This window comes from Hypanus sabinus, chromosome 23, assembly GCF_030144855.1.
Source record: "Hypanus sabinus isolate sHypSab1 chromosome 23, sHypSab1.hap1, whole genome shotgun sequence".
Taxonomy (NCBI): domain Eukaryota; kingdom Metazoa; phylum Chordata; class Chondrichthyes; order Myliobatiformes; family Dasyatidae; genus Hypanus; species Hypanus sabinus.
The window spans coordinates 13,890,789-13,911,749 of NC_082728.1; the positions used below are offsets into that span (position 1 = coordinate 13,890,789).

At 42.4% G+C, this 20,961-nt stretch overlaps 1 protein-coding gene across 4 annotated transcripts in view; it reads right to left on the reverse strand.

Annotated features, from left to right (window-relative positions):
- The window catches only part of tha1 (threonine aldolase 1), a 107,156-nt gene that overhangs the window by 31,653 nt on the left and 54,542 nt on the right, over window positions 1–20,961 (reverse strand). The window contains exon 1 of one of the 4 annotated variants that reach the window (XM_059948418.1): window positions 6,122–6,203. The exons of the other annotated variants lie outside the window; for them this stretch is intronic. Coding sequence (XP_059804401.1) covers window positions 6,122–6,188 — 67 coding nt within the window. The 5' untranslated portion in view covers window positions 6,189–6,203. Of the gene's footprint in view, window positions 1–6,121; window positions 6,204–20,961 lie in introns of those variants that run through there. 4 annotated transcript variants of the gene reach the window in all.

The window sequence follows — 20,961 nt, forward strand, 5'->3', positions numbered from 1 at the left end:
GTCCCGCTTTCAAATGACTCACCATCATAGGAGAAAAGCATTGAATAAAAAGCTTTGAGTTTACCTCACTGCAACTAATTTGGTAACTTTAATGAATTTCGCCACTGTGAAAATTTCCTTGGAGCAAATCTTCAACTTGTGAAATGTATAAGCACACCAGAGCTGCTTGCATTCTCCGTGCCAGTGATAACTGATCGGGGTTGTTTGCTCCAGTTTCCTCTTAACATTCCAAAACATGTAAGGTTAGAGTTAGGGTTAGTGAGTTGACTCTGTTGGTTGTTGATGCAAACAGATGCATTTCACTGTATGCTTTGATGTACACGTGACAAATAAAGCTAATCTGGTCTTAGTCCTAATGCACAGTCCTGAAACATCCATTCTTTCTTTTCTCCCACAGAAGTGTGCTCAACCTGCTGAAGTTCCACCAGCAGGTCATTTGTTGGCCCAGATTCCACCATCTGCAATCTCTTGTCTCCAAGCACAAAGCCTCAGAACTGTTTTATTTGCCAAATGTGCACTATTCTCAATTTTCAAGAAATCAGGATCAATCCTGTTCCACAGTGATGGAATTATAAGACCATAACACCATAAGATATAGGAGCAGATTTAGGCCATTTGGTCCACTCAATCAGTTACACCATTTCATCATGGCTGATTGAATTTTTCTCTCAACTCCAGTCTCATGCCTTCCCCCATATCCCTTCATGGCCTGACCCAATCAAGAATCATAAATATGCAGCAGCCTATGGGAAAAAAATCTACAGATTCAACACTCTCTGGCTAAAGAATTTTTTTGTTATCTCTGTTCTAAAAGGATGCTCTTCTATTCTGAAGCTATGTCCTCTGGTCTTAGACCTTCACACCATAGGAAACATCATCTTCACATCCACTTTGTCAAGGCCTTTCACCATTTGATAGATTTCAATGAGGTCACCCATTCTTCTTCTGAATTCCGGTGAGCACAGGTCCAGAGTCATCAAACACTCTTGATATGACAAGGCCTTCAATCCTGGAATCACTTTTGTGAACTTTCTTTGAACCCTCTTCAGTAGTAGCCTCTCGAAGTAGTAGCAGCACTATAGGCTCAAACAGAAAGGCCACACCGAGTTGGCATTCAAAATAACAGAGGCTTTTTATTAAAATTGGTGCTCACAGGGAGACCAGTCAGAGCTGATCTACCTGAGCGTGAATTTGGTGCAGCTTTTATGTTCTCAACTGACAAGCTTGTTAGAACTTGATCTATAGTAACAGTAAGTTTTGATAACAGGATCAAAAACACAAGAAATTCTATGGATTCTGAAAATCCAGAGCAATAAACAGGTCAGGCAGCATCTATGGAGAGGGATAAACAGTCAATGTTTCGAGCTGAGACCCTTCACAGGACTCTCAGCATGTCGGCCTGAAATGTCGACTGTTTATTCCTCTCCATAGATGCTGTCTGATCTGCTGAGTTCCTCCAGCATTTTGATCAGAATGGTGGTTACAGAGAGAAAAAAAACTCAATTAGGTGACAAGCTAGTATTTTGATCAGAGAACAAAATAAATTTCCACAAGTCCAACTCAGTTAACAGTGAATCCAATATTCTAATAGAACAAAAGATGTATACTATAACATAACTAGTGAAGTTCCTGAAACTCGGCTGTCGTCACTGCTACATTCCACATTTCTACTTCTAGGTTTTGTCTGCGGTTTCCTGTTGGCACATCAGTACAAACTACCTCCCTATTTGGTAGATATAGCCCTCAATATTCCTTCCCACGCAACAAGCAGCAACGTGTTACTCCTTGACTTCAGAATGTTCAGTGTATGAATGTTTGTTTGCTGCATATGCCATTCATAAGTTCTAAGAAAACCTTGAAGAAAACACACCAAGGTGCTGTATAGGAATGTTATCAGGGTCTGATACAGAAAACCATAAAATGCTTTTGTTCCAGGTGATTGAAAATCGATCAAGGTTTGATTCCCGCCATTGTCTGGTGGGAGTTTGTAAGTTCTCCCTGTAACCGTGTGGGTTTCCTCTGGGTGCTCCAGCAGCTTCCTCCCAGATTTCAAGAAAAGGTGGAAAGGTTAGAGTTAGTAACTTGTTTGTTTGTTACATCCCATGCCATAAGATGGAGGTGACCATGGTCTTTCCATTACCATGATTGTTCTTGGCAAATTTTTCTATATAAGTAGTTTGCCACTGACTTCTCCTTGATGGTGTCTTTACAAAATGGGTAACCCCAGCCATTATCAATACTCTTTAGAGACTGTCTACCTGGCATTAATGGTCACATAACCAGGACTTGTGATATGTACCAGCTGCTCAAATGACCATCCACCACCTACTCCCATGGCTTCATGCGACCCTAATTAGGGGGCTAAGCAGGGTGAGCTGCAGGCTAGCGGAGGGAAGGAGCACCTTACACCTCCTTTAGTAGAGACATATCTCTACCCTGCAAGTTGTAGTTGAACTATTTCAATGTTTCGACATACACGTGACATATAAAACTAACCTTCGTCACTTTGCTTAATGAGCTAGGACTTAAGAAGTGACTCAAAGGAGGTGGGAGGTTCACAGGGATAAACACAAGAGGATTTCATAGCTTAGATACAAGGCAACTGAAGGCATGGCTATCTCTAATTGAATAACTACATCAGGGATACTCAAGATACCAGGGATGGATAATCACATGGACCTAGAAGATTCAAGATTGAAGATTGTCATTCTTCAGTATACGAATGTCAAGGAGAATGAAATGATTATCACTCCAGATCTGATAACAACATAAAAAGCACAATAAATATAAATAAGAAATGAATCCTATAAGCTGCAATGTACTTAGACTGTTAGTATGTACATAAAGTGACATTGGTGATGTGTATGTAGTGGAGGTGGGATGGGTTAATGGGTGGAGTTATTGATTGGCCTGACGACTTGGGGGCAGTACCTGCTTTTTGAGTCCAGTGGTCCTGCTGTGGGTGCTGTGCAGCCTCTTCTCTGATGGGAGTGGGATAAGCAGTCCATATGCAGTGTTGACAGCAGCACAGTTTCTGTACCACACAGTGAATCCTGTTCGCATTCTATCAACAGCACAACCGCAGAAGGTTGTGAAAATGCTCAGACTGCTTTCTGCGCTAACTGCTCGAGCCAAAACTGCTCCAAATATCCTTAGGCAGAGACTACATTGGTTGGAAAGCAAGCTTAGTTTCCAAGTTCCCGGTCAAGTCAGAGACCGCTGTCCATCTGCTGCTCCCCGACATCATTGGAAAACTCCTCAGCAGTAAAACAAGACAAATTTGACACGTCTCACCCCCTCTGACGGTTACACTGACTTGCACCGTTATGCATTCTGTTAAAGCCAGAGAAACTGACCACGTGGTTGACTGATCTAAATTCAGTACAGAATATCAAAGCTGATTCATATCAGCAAGAAGTCTCAATGAATTGGCACTCGAACTCAGGTAGTTAATTCGCGGCCAGCATCCTTGGTGCTTGCCAGATACTGAGTATCAGAAGAATATTAACAATTATCTCTTGCTATCGTTTCATGCCAACAAAATTGTCATTCTGACCTAATATCTTTATGAATCAGGATCAGGTCTATTATCACTGACATATATCATGAAATTTGTTGTTTTGCAGCATCAGTATGGCAAAATACATACAATATGCCATAAATTTCAATAAAGAATACATAAATAAAAAAATTAAATAAGTCACGCAAAAAGAGAGCAAAGATAGTGAGATAGTGTTCATGCATAAGCTCTGTTGTCCGTTCATAAGTCTGCGGGCATTTAAATTTATGTTTGAGCTGGGGAAAGGTTTCTGAGTGAATGAAGGAGTGAGAGGGGATGAACATAGAACACTACAGCACTGAAGCTGGCCTTTCAGCCCATCTAGTCTGTGTTAAACCATTAATCTGCCTAGTCCCACTGTCCTGCATCTGGACCATATCCCTCTCATCCATGTACCTATCCAAATTTCTCTTACATGTTGAAAACGACCCCACATGCATCACTTGCGTAGACTACTCACACCACTCTCTGAGTGAAGAAGTTGCCTCTAGTATTCCCCTTGAATATTTCACCTTTCATCCTTAACTCATGACCTCTAATTGTAGTCTCACTCAACCTCAGTGGAAAAAGCCTGTTTGCATTTACCCTATCTATTTTGTGTACCTCCATCAAAACTCCCCTCATTCTTCTAAGTTCTAGGGAATAAAGTCCTATCTAATGAACCTTCTCCTATAACTCAGGTTTTCAAGTCTGTAAATTTTCTTTGCACTCTTTCAATCTTATTTACAGCTTTCCTGTAGGTTGGTGACCAAAACTGCCCACAAAACTCCAAATTAAACCTCACCAACATCTTATACAATTTCACCATAACATTCCAACTCCTGTACTCAGTACTTTGATTTATGCAGGCCAATATGTCAATAGTTTTCTTTACGACCCCATCTACCTGTGACACTACTTTCAAGGAATTAAGGATCTGTATTCCCAGGGCCCTGTCTTACCGCACTCCTCAGTGGCCCATTGCTTACCTAGTTGGTCTTCCCAAAGTACAACACTTCACACTTGTCTGCATTAAGTTTCATCTGTCCATTTTTCCAGATGGTCCAGACCTTCCAGAAAGCTTCGTTGGCCTTGCTTGCTATCCACTATACCCTCAATCTTGGTGTCATCTGCAAATTTGCTTATCTAGTTTAACACATTATCATCCAGATCATTGATATAGATGACAAATACAGTCGATCCTTGCAATGCACCACTAGTCACAGGCCTCCAGTCAGAGAGGTAACTGTCTACAACTACTCTTTGGCTTCTCATCCAATTTACTACCTCATCTTCGATGCTGAAATAATTAGAATTTATTTAAATCTTACATCCGTCCCACAACATGAGCGAATAAATATCTTTGCGTTATAACTCCGTCTCAATGTACAGACATGTGAATTTATAAGTCTAATGGCTTGTAGAAAGAAACTGTCCTGTAGCCTGTTGGTCCTGGCTTTAATATTGCGGTACCGTATGCCATATGGAAACAGCTGAAACAGTTTATGGTTGTGTTGACTGGTGTCCCCGATGAGCTTCCAGGCATTCTTTACATATCTGCTGCTGTAAATTCCTCAAGTTCACATCCACAGAAGCACTCGGCTGTCCGTACCACTCTCTGCAGTGCCCAGCGATCAAGGTTGGCGCAGTTCCCGCACCAGGTGGTGATACTGCCAGTCAGGATGCTCTCAATGGTGCCCCCGTAGAAGGTCTTGAGGATTTGGGGGCTCATGCCGAACTTCTTCAGTTGCCTGAGGTGGAAAAGACACTGTTGTGCTTTTTTATCACACAGCCGGTGTGTACAGTCCAGGTGAGACCTGCGGTGATGTGCAAGAGAGAGGGAGACTGAGGATGAAGGGAGGGAATGAGCTGTGATGGAAATGTAAGAGAATGGAATGGAGGAGAAAGGAAGTTGAGGACAGAAATGATAGAAGAGGTGGGGATAAAGGGTGGAAAGAGGAGAGAAGAGAGATGAAGAGGGCAGAGAATAGGGGAAAGTGGAGAAGCAGAAAGGGTAGGGAAGAGAACATAATGGGAAAGGGGGAGAGATAAAAGGGTAACACAGGGGGCATGTGCATGCTTCTATAGGTGTTCTTACAGCTGTTAGTATAAGAAGGCTTTGGGAGCAAACCCCAGGCTAAAAATCCAGAGTGGAGACCCTAAGGCAATCCTACATGGAGTTCAATGCTGATTGGCAACTCCTGTGACGCTGCTGGCACCAAACTGTATCAGTCTCTGCTGTTCTTTTGAGTTCATCAGTTGCATGGAGAGGGGAGCTTGCTACAGAGGGAAACAGTTTGCTTTCCACATAGTACTGCCCAGGCTTGCATATCTAGACAGCTAGGACACAATATCCATGTTCAACTCTGACCGATGGGGCCCTCACATTTTACTTGAAGCAACAATTTTTTTCAAAAGTCCTTTCCTACAATTCTTGAATGATTAACAGTGGCAGATCCATCTTCACATTATTGTTTGAATAAACAATGGCTAATCACTTTCCTGTAAAATGAATTGCCTTAAGCATTTATCAGAATACAGAAATCCATTCCAGGAATGTTCATTTCATTACTAAATACTCACATGTTTGCAAACTGGAAAGGATATAATTAGTTTTGCTGCAGAAGATAATACTCTTGTCACAATTCATTCATCATTTGCTAGCAGATTTCTGCCACAGGTGATACTGTCTGAACTAAGTTTAGAGTTCAGAAACGAGTGGTTCTTTGAACTGAATGCACAGCATTTGTGCTGACTCCAAATAATTATTTCAAGAATTCAATTCCACAGTTATTGGTAGACTTTCAGGGTGGAACATCTGATGTGCGATTAATGACTTCAGTGCTTATAATGGGAAAGGTATTTTGCTCTTATCCCTTTTAATGTTAGTGACTCCACTAACTCACATTCTACGATCAGCTATTGATAAATGTAATGCATCAGTACACTGACCCAGTGCTTGCTTTTAAGACAAACAAATAAAACTGGTTGAGTGGGAACTTTCAGTGATCTTTTGCACTGTCTGAGAACCACTGAGAGTTGGGCAAAGCAACAGACTTGGATCTTTGACCTAACTCAAGGAATAGTTGATTAAAACAAAAAAATAGATTAAAAACTTAATTGGAAATGAAGGATACCCTCAAAATGGTGTAGGTAAGGTTGAAAGACCATCATCATCACTTGCCTCATACTGCTGCTGGCGTTTAGCACAGTAATGAATGTCCTCCATCTCTGTCCATGGCCATGTTTGGTCTTGATTTTGGAGGTGTTCAGCTTCATCATGCCAGTAGCTTCCTCTCGGTTTTCACTACTGTCACTCAAGCAAATCTTGGGTGGAGACTCAGGAATACTGTCACACACCAATCTAGGATTCATCACTGCTGTTTATTTAACAATATTTTTGGCCAGTCGGGATTGGCAGCCCTGAGCTAAACCCCCAAAACTGAAGGACCAGTGGACCACTGATAGTCTGGCCTCTACCCTTTAGCATGGGTGACCTAACCAAGAAAAGTTACAAGAATGCTGCCTGGAATGGAGGACCTAAGTTATAGGAAAAGAATAAATGGGTTAGGACTTTATTCCTTGGAACATAGAAGATTGAGGGAAGATGTGATAGAGGTTTACAAAATTATGAGGGATAGGCATTGGGTAAATGTAAACAGGCTTTTTCTACTTAAATTGGATGGGACTACAACCAAAGGCCATGGGTTAAGGATGAAAGGTGAAAAGTTTAAGGGAAACATGAGGGAAAACATATTCACTCAGAAGGTCATGAGAGTGACCTGCCAGTCCATATGGTGCATGTGAGCTCGATTTCAATGTTTAAGAGAGGTTTGGATAGGTACATGGATGGCACGGGTATGCGAGGACATAAAATTAAATTATAAAATAAATAAATAATGCAAAACAAAGAAATAATGAGGTAGTGTTCATGGGTTCCTGGACTGGTAACGAATCTGATGACAGAGGGGAAGAAGCTGTTCCTGAATTGTTGAGTGTGGGTCTTCAGGCTCCTGTACAAGATGATCCATGATGAAATGGGGGAGCAAGCTCGATGGGCTGAATGTCCTGATTCTGCACCTATGTCTCATGGTCCTGGATGGTGAGGGGTATCACCTTCCTGAGGTACCGACTTAATGATGGATGCTGCCTTCTTGAGGTACTACCTCTTGAAGATGATATTGATGGTGGGAAGGGTTGTACCCATGATGGAGCTAACTGAGCTTTCAAACCTCTGTATCATCTTCTGATCCTGTGCATTGGTACTTTCATGCTATTGTCAGCATAACAAAATTTTAAATCAATAGGCAGCCCAGGGTATTGCCACCATGTGACCATGTAGTTTTTGTCCAGGCCCTCCAGCACCCTCCAGGTTAATTGATCATTGTAAATTAACCTAAGTGTGGCAGGGTCTGGTTGGCGTAGGCGTTTGTGGGGAAGGCACAAACAAAAAACGAATAGGATCAACACGGATTCAGTGAGCCAAATGAACTGTTTCTGTGCTGTACAACTGTGAGGATAGACCTATTGTACTGAACCAACAGTGTACGCTTGAGTAAAATGACAGAGAATGCTGGTTAATTGGTAACTTGATCAAGATCATTAAGTATCAAGTATCTTGTTATTGTACAAAGCAACATTGAGAAAGCCTGTGCTTTGAAAAGCGATTTATTGCTAACAATGACAAGGCAAAGGTCAGAAAGTCAGCTGGCTGTCTGTGGTACCTTTGGAACCAAGGGAAGAACAAAAAGTTCCCTTATTTTGCTGTTTACTAAAACCAGAAAAGTGCAGATTTAAACAATATATGTTAGAGATCTCCCAAGGCAAATGACCTAATCAAGCTGTCCTTCCAGTGCTCCTCACCAGAAAGAGATTGTGTAAGTCAAGTCAAGTCACTTTTATTGTCATTTCGACCATAACTGCTATGTACAGTACATAGTAAAATGAGACATTTTTCAGAACCATGGTGTTACATGACACAGTACAAAAACTACACTGAACTACGTAAAAAACAACACAGAGAGAAAAAAAAACTACACTAGACTACAGACCTACCCAGGACTGCACAAAGTGCACAAAACAGTGCAGGCGTTACAATAAATAATAAACGGGACAATAGGGCAGTAAGGTGACAGTCCAGGCTCTGGGTATTGAGGAGTCTGATAGCTTGGGGGAAGAAACTGTTACATAGTCTGGTCATGACAGCCTGAATGCTTTGGTGCCCTTTTTCCAGATGGCAGGAGGGAGAAAAGTTTGTATGAGGGGTGTGTGGGGTCCTTCATATTGCTGTTTGCTTTGTGGATGCAGTGTGTAGTGTAAATGTCTGTGATGCCAGGAAGAGAGACCCCGATGATCTTCTCAGCTGACCTCACTATCCGCTGCAGGGTCTTGCGATCCGAGATGGTGCAATTTCCGAACCAGGCAGTGATGCAGCTGCTCAGGATGCTCTCGATACAACCCCTGTAGAATGTGATGCGGATGGGGGGGCGGTGGGAGATAAGAAGATAAATCCTATCTGGTTGAACTGTCATGTTGCAACATTGAAAAGAATTCCCAAATTTGGTAAAATAAATACAATGACCTTTTGTATACTTGATGTGGGAGAGTCTTCACTGTGTGTAGAAGTTGCTTCAGCCTAGTGTCATTTATAAAGACTTAACTGAAGGATGTTTAAATGATTTGTAGCATGATGAACTTAAGATAATGAACTTGGTTTGGCTCAGTGATTGGCAATGTTCACTCTAGGAATTTAAAAGCTGACAGAAACAGAAAGAGTTCTCGGGTGTCAACATCTCTGAGGATCTGTTCTGGGCCCAACAAATTGATGCAGTTACAAAGAAGGCCTAACAATGGCTATATTTCATTAGGAGTTTGAGGAGATTTGGTTTGTCACCGAAAACACTCGCAAATTTCTACCCACATACCGTGGAGAGCATTCTAATTGGCTGCATCACTGTCTGGTATGGGGGGGGGGGGGAGGAAGGGTATGGTGGCCACTGCATAGGATCAAAATAAGCTGAAAGTTGTAAACTCAGCCAGCTTCATCCTAGGTACTAGTTTCCCCAGCATTCAGGACATTTTCAAGGAGCGATGCCTCAAAAAGGCAACATCCATACATTAAGGACTATCACCCAGGACATACCCTCTTCTCATTGCTACTATTAGGAAGGAGGTACAGAAGCCCGAAGCTACAACTCAACGATTCAGGAACAGCTTCTTCCCCTCCACTATCAGATTTCTGAATGGACAATTAACCAATGAACACTATCTCACTACTTTTTTTTCTCTTTTTGCACTATTTAGTTAACTTTTAAAACATCTATATAAGAAACACAGAAACATAGAAAACCTAGAGCACAATACAGGCCCTTTAGCCCATATAGTTGTGCTGAACATGTCCCTACCTTAGAAATTACTAGACTTACCATAGCCCTCTATTTTTCGAAGCTCCATGTACCTATCTAAAAGCCTCTTGAAAGACCCTATTGTATCCGCCTCCACCACCGTTGCCGACAGCCCGTTCCACGCACTCACCACTCTCTGTGTAAAAAACTTTCCCCTGACACCTCCTTTGTACCTGCTCCCCAGCACCTTAAACCTGTGTGATCTTGTGGTAACCATTTCAGCCCTTGGAAAAAGCCTCTGACTATCCACACGATCAATGCCTCTCATCATCTTATACACCTCTATCAGGTCGCCTCTCATCCTCCGTGGCTCCAAGAAAAGGCCGAGTTCACTCAACCTGTCTTCATAAGGCATGTTCCCCAATCCAGGCAACATCCTTGTAAATCTCCTCTGCACCCTTTCTATGGCTTCTACATCCTTCCTGTAGTGAGGCGACCAGAACTGAGCACAGTACTCCAAGTGGGGTCTGACCAGGGTCCTATACAGCTGCAACATTACCTCTCGACTACTAAATTCAATACCATGATTAATGAAGGCCAATACACCATATGCCTTCTTAACCATAAAGTCAACCTGCGCAGCTGCTTTGAGCGTCCTATGGACTCGGACCCCAAGATCCCTCTGATCCTCCACACTGCCAAGAGTCTTACCATTAATACTATATCCTGTCATCATACTTGACCTACCAAAATGAACCACCTCACACTTATCTGGGTTGAACTCCATCTGCCACTTCTCAGCCCAGTTTTGTATCCTATCAATGTCTCGCTGTAACCACTGACAGCCCTCCACACTATCCACTACACCGCCAAACTTCGTTTCATCAGCAAACTTACTAGCTCATCCCTCCACTTGCTCATTCAGGTCATGTACAAAAATCTCAAAGAACAAGGGTCCCAGAACAGATCCCTGAGACACACCACTGGTCACTGACCTCCATACAGAATATGACCCACCTACAACCACTCTTTGCCTTCTATGGGCAGGCCAGTTCTGGATCCACAAAGCAATGTCCCCTTGGCTCCTATGCCCTTATTTTCTCAATAAGCCTTGCATGGGGTACCTTATCAAATTCCTTGCTGAAATTCATATACACTATATCTACTGCTCTTCTTTCATCAATGTGTTTAGTTACATCCACAAAAAAATTCAATCAGGCTCATAAGGCACGACCTGCCCTTGACAAAGCCATGCTGACTATTCCTAATCATATTATATCTCTCTAAATGTTCATAAATCCTGCCACTCAGGATCTTCTCCATCAACTTACCAACCACTGAAGTAAGACTCACTGGCCTATAACTTCTTGGGCTATCTTTACTCCCTGTCTTGAATAAAGGAACAACATCTGCAACCCTCCAATCCTCCGGAACCTCTCCCATCCCCATTGATGATGAAAAGATCATCGGCAGAGGTTCAGCAATCTCCTCCCTCACCTCCCACAGTAGCCTGGGGTACATCTCATGCAGTCCCGGCGACTTATCCAACTTGATGCTTTCCAGGAGCTCCAGCACATCCTCTTCCTTAATATCTACATGCTCAAACTTTTCCGTCTGCTGCAAGTCATCACTACAATCACCAAGATCCTTTTCCATAGTGAATACTGAAATAAAATATTCATTAAGTACCTCTGCTATTTCCTCCGGTTCCATACACACTTACCCACTGTCACACTTCTTTCACGTCTTATCCTCTTGCTCTTCACATACTTGTAGAATGCCATGGGGTTTTCCTTAATCCTGTCCGCCAAGGCCTTCGCATGGCCCCTTCTGGCTCTCCTAATTTCCTTTTTAAGCTCCTTCCTGTTAGCCTTATAATCTTCTAGATTCCTATCATTACCTAGACCTCTAAACTTTTTGTAAGCTTGACTAGATTTATTAGTCTTTGTACACCACGGTTCCTGTATCCTACCATAACTTCCCTGTCTCATTGGAACATACCTATGCAGAACTCCACAAAAATATCCCCTGAATGTTTACCACATTTCTTCCGTACTTTTCTGAGAACATCTGTTCCCAATTTAAGCTTCCAATTTCCTGCCTGATAGCCTCAAAATTCCCTTTACTCTTCCTTTTACAGTAAATTAGTTACTGTAATTTATAGTTTTACTGTTATGTATTTCAATGGACTGCTGCCACAAAACAACAAATTTCACGATATATGCTGGTAATATTAAATCTGATTCTGATTCTAATATCAGCCTGTTTATCTTGTGACTATTTGTGAGTCTGCTGTCCTGCCTATCTACATTGGGTGTCATAGTACCATCGTGGTTAGCACAACGCTTTACAATGCCAGAGACCAGGGTTCAATTCCCACCCCTGTCAGTAAGGCGTTACTATGTTCTCCCTGTGACTGAATGGATTCCCTCCGGGTGCTCCGGTTTCCTCCCACATTCCAAAGATGTAGCAGTTAGTGGGTTAATTGGTCACATGGGTGTAATTAGATGGTGCAGGCTTGTTGAGGCGGAAGGGCCTGTTGTGTTGAATCACTAAAATAAAGAAAACTTGCAGTGAAGCTAGGGCAATTTTACCAAGTTAACAATTATCAAGGGTAAAATTGTTGCACTACAATTGCCATTCAAAGCCCAACATTAGGACTTTAGTGCCTGTTCATGCTGCCTATAACCACCTTGGATTAGAAACTGGCCTGGAACATAATTCAGAGGCCACTTTATTAGGTACAGCTGTACACCTGCTCGTTTTGCACACTGACTGAACGCCTAAGTTGCTGTGGTCTTTCACTGATTCTATTATGGTTATTATTCTATTATAGATTTATTGAGTATGCACAGAAAAACATTAATCTTAGGGTTGTATATGGTGACATGTATGTACTTTGATAATAAATTTACTTTGAACGCAAATACCTAATCAGTCAATCATGTGGCAGCAACTCATAAAACTGCATAAAAGTATGCAGTCATGGTCAAGGGATTCAGTTGTTGCTCAGGTCAAACATCAGAATAGGGAAGAAATATGTTCTAAGTGACCTTCACCTTGGAATGATTGTTGGGGTGGTTTGAATATCTCAGAAACAGCTGATCTACTGGGATTTCCATGCACAACAGGCCAGAATTTACGGAGAATGGTGCGAGAACCAAAGAAATCCAGTAAGCACCAGTTCAATGGGTGAAAACGCCTTGTTAATGGGAGGAGTCGGAGAAGAATGGTCAGACTGGTTCACCCTGACAGGAAGGTGACAGTAACTCAAAAAACCATACGTTACAACAGTGGTGTGCTGAAGAGCATCTCTGATTTGCACAACACATCAAAGTTTGAAGTGGATGGCCTGTAGCAGCAGACGACCACTAACATACACTCAGTGACCACTTTATAAGGTACAGGAGGTACCGAATAAAATGGCAACTGAGTGGAACATTTGTAGAAAGCAAATCTCACTACTCGACCAGCTTGGGATTTTATACCTTGCTTTCACCCTAGGTTCAATGTTGGTGTGATCTCTGCAAAAGGAGAGCTTGAAAATCCCCTGACATTCAACGGTGAGATGGGCAAGTCCCTGTAAGTGTTATGTAGGTGTCAATGGGGAGTGGCATTATCACACACTGTTACTAGCTTCAGATGGACTCCACAGACTTCTGTGTTAATACATTCCACAGATTCACCATTTTTTGGCTGAAGAAATATCTCCTCCACTCTTTTATCCGTTTTTAGAACCCTCTGTGCAGATTGAAGCACAACGAAATCCTAGATAGAGTGGATGATGTGCAGAGTCTCGGACCAGCAAGCACTGCCTCAGAATAGAAGGACGTCCCTTTCGAACAGAGATGAGGAGATATTTCTTTAGCCAAAGAGTGGTGAATCTGTGAAATTCCTTGCAACAGACAGCTGTGGATTGTGTACATTTAAAGTGGAGGTTGACGGGTTCTTAATTAGTAAGGGATTCAAAGAGAAGGCAGGAGGATGGGGTTGAGAGGGGTAGTAAATCAGCCATGGTGGAGCAGATGTGATGGGCCCAATGGCGTAATTCTGCTCCTATATTTTATGGTCTTAAGACCTCCACATACACAGTAGATGTTCATTACGTTCTTCAGTGTGAAAGATGCTCCTATCAGGTAGGAGGTACAGAAGCCTGAAGTCCCACACCATAATCATAGAGCCAAACAACACAGAAGCAGGCCCATGAGCCCAACTAACTCATGCTGACCAAGACACCCATCTGAGCCAATCCCATTTGCCAGTGTACCTTGTATATGTCCAATTGTCTTTTAAAAGTTGTTTTGGCACCTGCCCCAACCACTTCCTCTGGCAACTCAGTTCAAAATTCTGTATCACACCCTATGTGTAAAAAAAATGCTGCTTCTCGAGCACCTATTAAATCTTTCCCCTCTCACCTTGAACTTAAGCCCTCTGGTTCTGGGTTCCCAAAGCCTGGGAAAGAGACTGAGTGCATTCAGCCAGCCGATGGCATTTTTTGGTTCTGTTTGAGCGTAGGAAGACCCAATATATTCACTGACCTACTTGGGGAATATAAAAGACAGGTTCAGGAACAGCTACTTTCTTACAACTATCCGGTTCTTGAATCAACCTACACAACGCTAACCTTACCTCAGAAACAGACTGAATTTTGCATTACTAATGACTGTGTCAGTCCTAATTGCGACTTTATGTCACCTTCAAAGTTGAGGCAAAGTTTCAAGACATCAACAGCTGCACTGGTGCTGCTGCCTACAGTAATACAGGAACCAGTCCCAATGGAGAGCCTTGGCCCAAAATGTTGACACCTGTCCTGATGAAGTGTCTTGGCCTGAGATGTTGGCTGTTTATTCCTCTCTGTAGATGCTGCCTGACCTGCTCAGTTCCTCCAGCATATTGTGTGTTTTTCTCTGGATTTCCAGCATCTGCAGAATTACTTGTGTTTGTGCAGAAACCAATAATCTCATCACTTTTACAGTCAACTTCCACCCAGCTCTCACTTTCACCTGGTCTTTCAGTGACTCTCCCCTCCATCTCAGGAATTAGGATAATGTATTTGTATTTTCTGGTTTGCTCTTCTGTCTCTAACCACTCTGCTTCTCATGGTAATTTCACATGCAACCATAACTTTGGATCCTGACAGCTGAACACACAAATTGATAGGCACCATTGTTGAGCACTGCACTGTGCTTGAGATTACAGATCAAGTGTCATGATGGCCTGTATGCAATGGGCTTAGCATTGATCTGGAAGGGTAATATGTAGAAATTCCTCTCAAATGGTTCCACACACCCTTCTCACCTGATGTATAAAGTCCAATCGCAACTCTACCATATTTTCAATGCGTAGGTCTTGTAGATAAATGCACTTGGGTGCTACAAGGTTTGCACTCATTTTGCTTGTACTTACATGCTGGTAAGGAAATTTATTTCACTTTTTCTATAGTTGATTCTGCTATAGAGATGTGACTACATTCATAAATGTGAAAATAACAGGAACCAAACTGTCCTTCATCTTACATCTATTTATTGCAAACACGCCTTCAAATTAAATATGTAAAATCGTGCAGTTTGAAATTCCATTTATATATATATAATATGCAAAATGTTCATCAGAAGCAACCAAGGCTAAGATTATATGTGTTTCTTTCTTGCTCGTGTAGGATGGTAAATTAAACACATACAACCTTTTGCTATCAAGCCATGCAGATGCCAGGTACTAGGGATGTTTTAAGGAGTTTATTGTGATTCTACTCATTTATTTTCTCTCCTTAGCTTCATTCTTGAAAACAATACACCAAAACTCATTTCAAGGTTGCAAGTACATGCTCTCTTCCTTTGTGGTTACTTCTCATAAACTTTATCAGATTATAGGAGTGGAGTGAAAAAGCTGTAAATGGTACACAGCAAAGGAAGATTATTCCAAATCAACATTTGGTTGTGAACTCTTTACAACCCAGCTTCCTGTTTTTTTCTCCTCTCAGATTCAGTCAGCTAGACACATCTCATTAAAAAATCTCCTCAGAAAGACATATTGTACATGATTTTCACGTACTGCCTTTCTAAGAATTAGGCCGGATGCAATAAGCATCTAACACCTGTGAAGGACTCTGAAACAGAAGAGTTATCTTCTCATAACTCAGCACACACCTCTCACCGGCAATACAAACAAGATAACACACAGCCCGACTTCTTCGTAATCTTGAGTAATCTCTTCTTTGTAAACAGTGAAGTATAAATCTTGCAAGGCTATTTTAAAACCACACACCACTTTTGGACACAGTAATGTTTTGTTAAGCCCAGCAGGAAGACCCTACTCATTTTCTTGGAAATGGTGATCCGACAATTGATATCAGTACAATATCGTGGTTGCAGATGTTTCTACAGTTTGTGTGAGGTTGTTGAACAAGAGGAATGAAACCAGCAGAATTGCAATAACCTTCGTTACAGCTTCTGGTGTAGTCACTTCTCTTAATGGGGAACTCCTGGGCTCTGCAGACAGCACTGGTATCTACTGATACTTTTTTAACATGCCAAAACTAGTTTGTTAGCAACATTTCTGTCTCAGAGATCACAATGAAAGGCCCACATCAATACAGATGAGAGGGGACAGGGGCTGGACTTTGAAGCAGATAAATAAAATACTAAGCACTTAAGTAGCTTCTCTTTGGTCTTTGTGAACTCTGCTGAAGTACAAGTAGAAGATTTGAAGAATTGTGGAACAAAGAACAAGACAGCATACTACAGGTCCTATGGTCTACAATGCTGTACCTCTTATACACCTCTATCAAGTCACTTCTCAACTACCTTCACTCCAAAGAGAAAAGCTCACTCTTCACAAGACTCTTCAATACAGATGGCTTCCTGGTAAAACTCCTTTGCATCCTCTCTGAATGTTCTTCATCCTTTCTATAATGAGGCAACCAGAATTGAATACAATATTCCAAGTCTGGTCTAACCAGGGCTTTATAGTAACATTACCTCATGGTTCTTGAGCACATCATAAGCAACATACACAATGCTGGAGGATCTCTGAAGGTCAGGTAGCATCTATGGAAAAGAGTAAACAGTTGACGTTTTGGACCAAGACCCTCCTTCAGGGCTAAGAAGGAAGGGGGAAGATGCCAGAATAAAAAGGTGCGGGGAGAGAAAAGAGGCTAGCTGGAAGGTGATAGGTGAAGCCAGGTGGGTGGTAAAGGTCCAAGAGCTGGAGAAGAAAGAATCTTATAGGAGAGGGGAGTGAACAATAGGAGAAAGTGAAGGAGAAAGGGACCAAGGAGAATGTAATAGGCAGATGGGAAGAAGTAAAAGGTCAGTGTGAAATATAGAGGGAGCGGGGCCAAGTTTGTGCACCATTAAGAGAATTAAATATTCATCCCATCAGGTTGGAGGGTACCCAGATGGAATACAAGGTGTTGCTCCTCCATCCTGAGCATTGCTTCATCTTGGCACAAGAGGCAGCCATGGATCGACACGTTGGACCTGGAATGGGAATCCAAATTAAAATGTTTGGCGTGAAGTCCCACTTGTGGTGGAAGCAGTGCTCCAATTTACATTGGGTCTCACCAATGCAGAGCAGGGTGCATCAGACACAATAGACATCACCAGCAGTTTGGCCTCACCTGGAAGGACTGTTTTGGGTCCCTGAATGGAGATGAGGAAGGAGGTGAATTGGCAGGTGTAGCACTTGAGCTGTTTGCAGGGATAAGAGCTGGGAGGAAGATTATTGGGGAGGGATGAATGGACAAGGAAATCACGGAGAGATCAATCCCTGCAGAAAGTGGATGTGCGGGGAGGTAAAGATATGTTTAGTGATAGGATCCCTTTGGAAGTGCTGAAGTTGCAGGGGTTAATGTATTGGACGTGGTGGTTTGATGGGTTGGTAGGCAAGGACAAGACGGTTTCTATAACAATTACAGTGGCAGATAGATGGGTTAAGCACAGATGTATGGAAAATAGAGGAGGTGCAAGTGAAGGCAGTATCAATAGAGAGGGAGGGAAACCACTCTTCTTTACCACCCTATCAACTTGAAATCCCCATGAATACTTAAGGAAGGGTTTTTGGTGTGCTTGTTTTCTGATTTATGTGTGGAATGTAATGGGAATTCCAGAGTGACGCTGCATAAAATCTTCTGATGAACCGTGAGCTACCAGAGTTTTCCGGTCACAAGCCATTGGGAGTTTGCTATTTCTTCCAGCATGCCCCCATATTCCAGCTCCCAATGCCAGAGTTCTGAGTAGGTGATCTGGGCCCTGAATTTTGCCAGAGAAAGGGAAAGCTGGGGAGAGGCTGAGCCCCAGAATCCTTTATCCGAAATTCTGAAATCCAAAAAGCTCCAAAAACCAAAGCTTTTTTGCCAACAGCTGACGTCACTCAGGTGTGACATGGCAGCACTAGCAAAGGCCACCAGACGTCAGTTGTGGCTTAGTGCTCGTACTGGTTACACGTGCATTTGCTGTTCACTGATATTTTGTGTTCACTGTTGACTTTGTGTTTAATTTCACTGTGAAAATGGCAAAAAAAGCTGCAGATACCCCTATGGGTAACAATGAGAAAAAGAGAAGGAAGCATCTATTATTATCAATAACGCAGAAAGTGGAACTATTGCAGAAGCGTGATCGTGGTGTGCCTGTGTGGCATCTTTCTGAAGAATATGGTGTCAGAACTACCACTGAATATAATTTAAAGAAACAGAAAGACAAGTTACTGAAGTTTTATAGTGACTGTAACGTTTTACATTTATTCCAATGTCATTTAAGATATGTTTGATTCCGTTCGTTTGAAGCTGTATATTTTTATGTTTTATTGAATGTTTTTGTTGGAAATAAAATATTTTTCTTGTCATTATTCCCTAAACAATACAGTTTAACAACTATTTACACAGCATTTACATCGTATTTGGTATTATAAGTAATATAGAGATGATTTAAAGCCTAATGGCCAAACAAGGGTGCTCGACCGATACTAGTTAAAAGGTCGCTTGACTGGCGCTAGCTATAAAAAGGCACGACTGGCACTAGCTACAAGGGTACCTGACTGATATTAGTTTCAAGGGCGCCTGACTGACGTCAGTTACAAGGGGGCATGACTGATGCTAGTTACAAGGACGCCTGAGTGACGCCAGCTACAAGGGCGCTTACATAAGAACATAAGAGACAGGAGCAGGAGTAGGCCAATCGGCCCCTCAAGCCTGCTTCGCCATTCAATAAGATCATGGCTGATCCAATCTTAACTCTAGTTTTCACTGAATCTCACAAGGCAACAGTGTCAACCAACAGGGCACCATGCCGCCCATTTTATTTTATTATTCATCCCGCCCAAACCCATGTGATCACCCGCGGAAAAAAAACGATTTGCCAATTGAGGAGAAAAAATCTGGAAAATTCCTCTCTGACCCATCCAGGCTATTGAAAACTGGCCCAGGAGATCACATGGCTGATCTAAACCTAGCCTCATGTCCACTTACCTGCTCGCTCACTGTATCCCCTAATGCCATTTTTATCCAGGAAAATGTCTATCTCCATTTTGAATTTATTGAGTGTAGTAGCTTCCACAGCTCTCTGGGGCAGTAAATTCCACAGCCCCACTACCCTCTGAGTGAAGAAATTTCTCCTCATCTCAGTCCTGGAACGGCATCCCCTTATTTTAAGATTATGCCCCCTAGTCCTAGTTTCACCCATCATTGGGAACATTCTCCCCGCATCCACCCAATCAAGCCCCTTCACAATCTTATATGTTTCAATAAGATCGCCTCTCATTCTTCAGAACTCCAATGAGTAGAGTCCCAATCTACTCAACCTCTCATCATACATCAACCCACCCATCCCTGGAATTAACCTAGTGAACCTTCTCTGCACTGCCTCGAGAGCCAGTATGTCCTTTCTTAAATATGGACACCAGAACTGCATGCAGTACTCCAGGTGTGGTCTCACCAATACCTGGTACAACTGCAGTAAGACCTCCCTGTTCTTATACTCCATCCCCCTAGCAATAAAAGCCAGCATTCCATTGGCCTTCTTGACCACCTGCTGCACTTGCATACTAACTTTTTGTGTTTCCTGCACCAGGACCCCCAGATCCCTTTGCACAGAAGCACTTTCCAGTTTCTCTCCATTTAGATAATAACTTGCTCTATTATTTTTCCTGCCAAAGTGCAAGACCTCACACTTGTCAGTATTATATTTCATCTGCCAAATGTCTGCCCAATCACTCAGCCTATCTATGTCCCCCTGCAGGGTTTCAATGTCCTCCGCACTCATTACACACCCTCCCATCTTTGTGTCATCAGCAAACTTCGATACGTTGCACTTACTCCCTTTCTCCAAATCATTAATATAGGTTGTAAAGAGTTGGGGTCCCAACACCGACCCCTGCGGAACACCACTAGTCACCAACTGCCCTGACTGGGAAAACAAAACTGTTACAGAAACAGCAAAGAAGAGTCCTTCTACATCTGGGAGGGATGGTGTCCCTGAGTCTCCACCGGGACTTGCTTGAGTTACAGGAGTGGAAACCGAGCTACTGACATGATGAAGGAAGCGCTGAACACCATCAGAGATGGAGGACCTTCATCGCTGCCCTAAGTGCCATAGGCATAACAGGCAGTAGAGTAGAGACTTAAGGATAATGGAGTTGCTTTTCTAGGCAATAACATTCTGAAGGTGAAAGAGAGCGCTGAAAATGTGTAGGCATTGAATGTTGCAATGAGGAAATGGAAATGGAAGAAATCAATATTACCATCGGAATTCTATTCCGAAGTGTATCAGGCATCCATTAGTTTAGTAGCTTTGCAGTAGAGATATCAGAGTTCAGATGTCAGACAAATCATTTTACCCACAGTCATTAATGAAGGCAGAAAGCCAAATTAACCAAATCTGAAGATGTGAGAATCCATGACCCCACATCATCACATGCATGAACTTTTCAACATTGTAACTTTGTAAAATTTTCATATCTAGCTCCTAAAGACAGGTTCAAATGCGACTTGGCTGGGGGATAAAACGATCTATTTGGAGCTGTTCAGCACAAAAAGGTCTTTAGTTTGAATTGGCATGCATCGGTGTATGGGTTTAGTTTATTAGT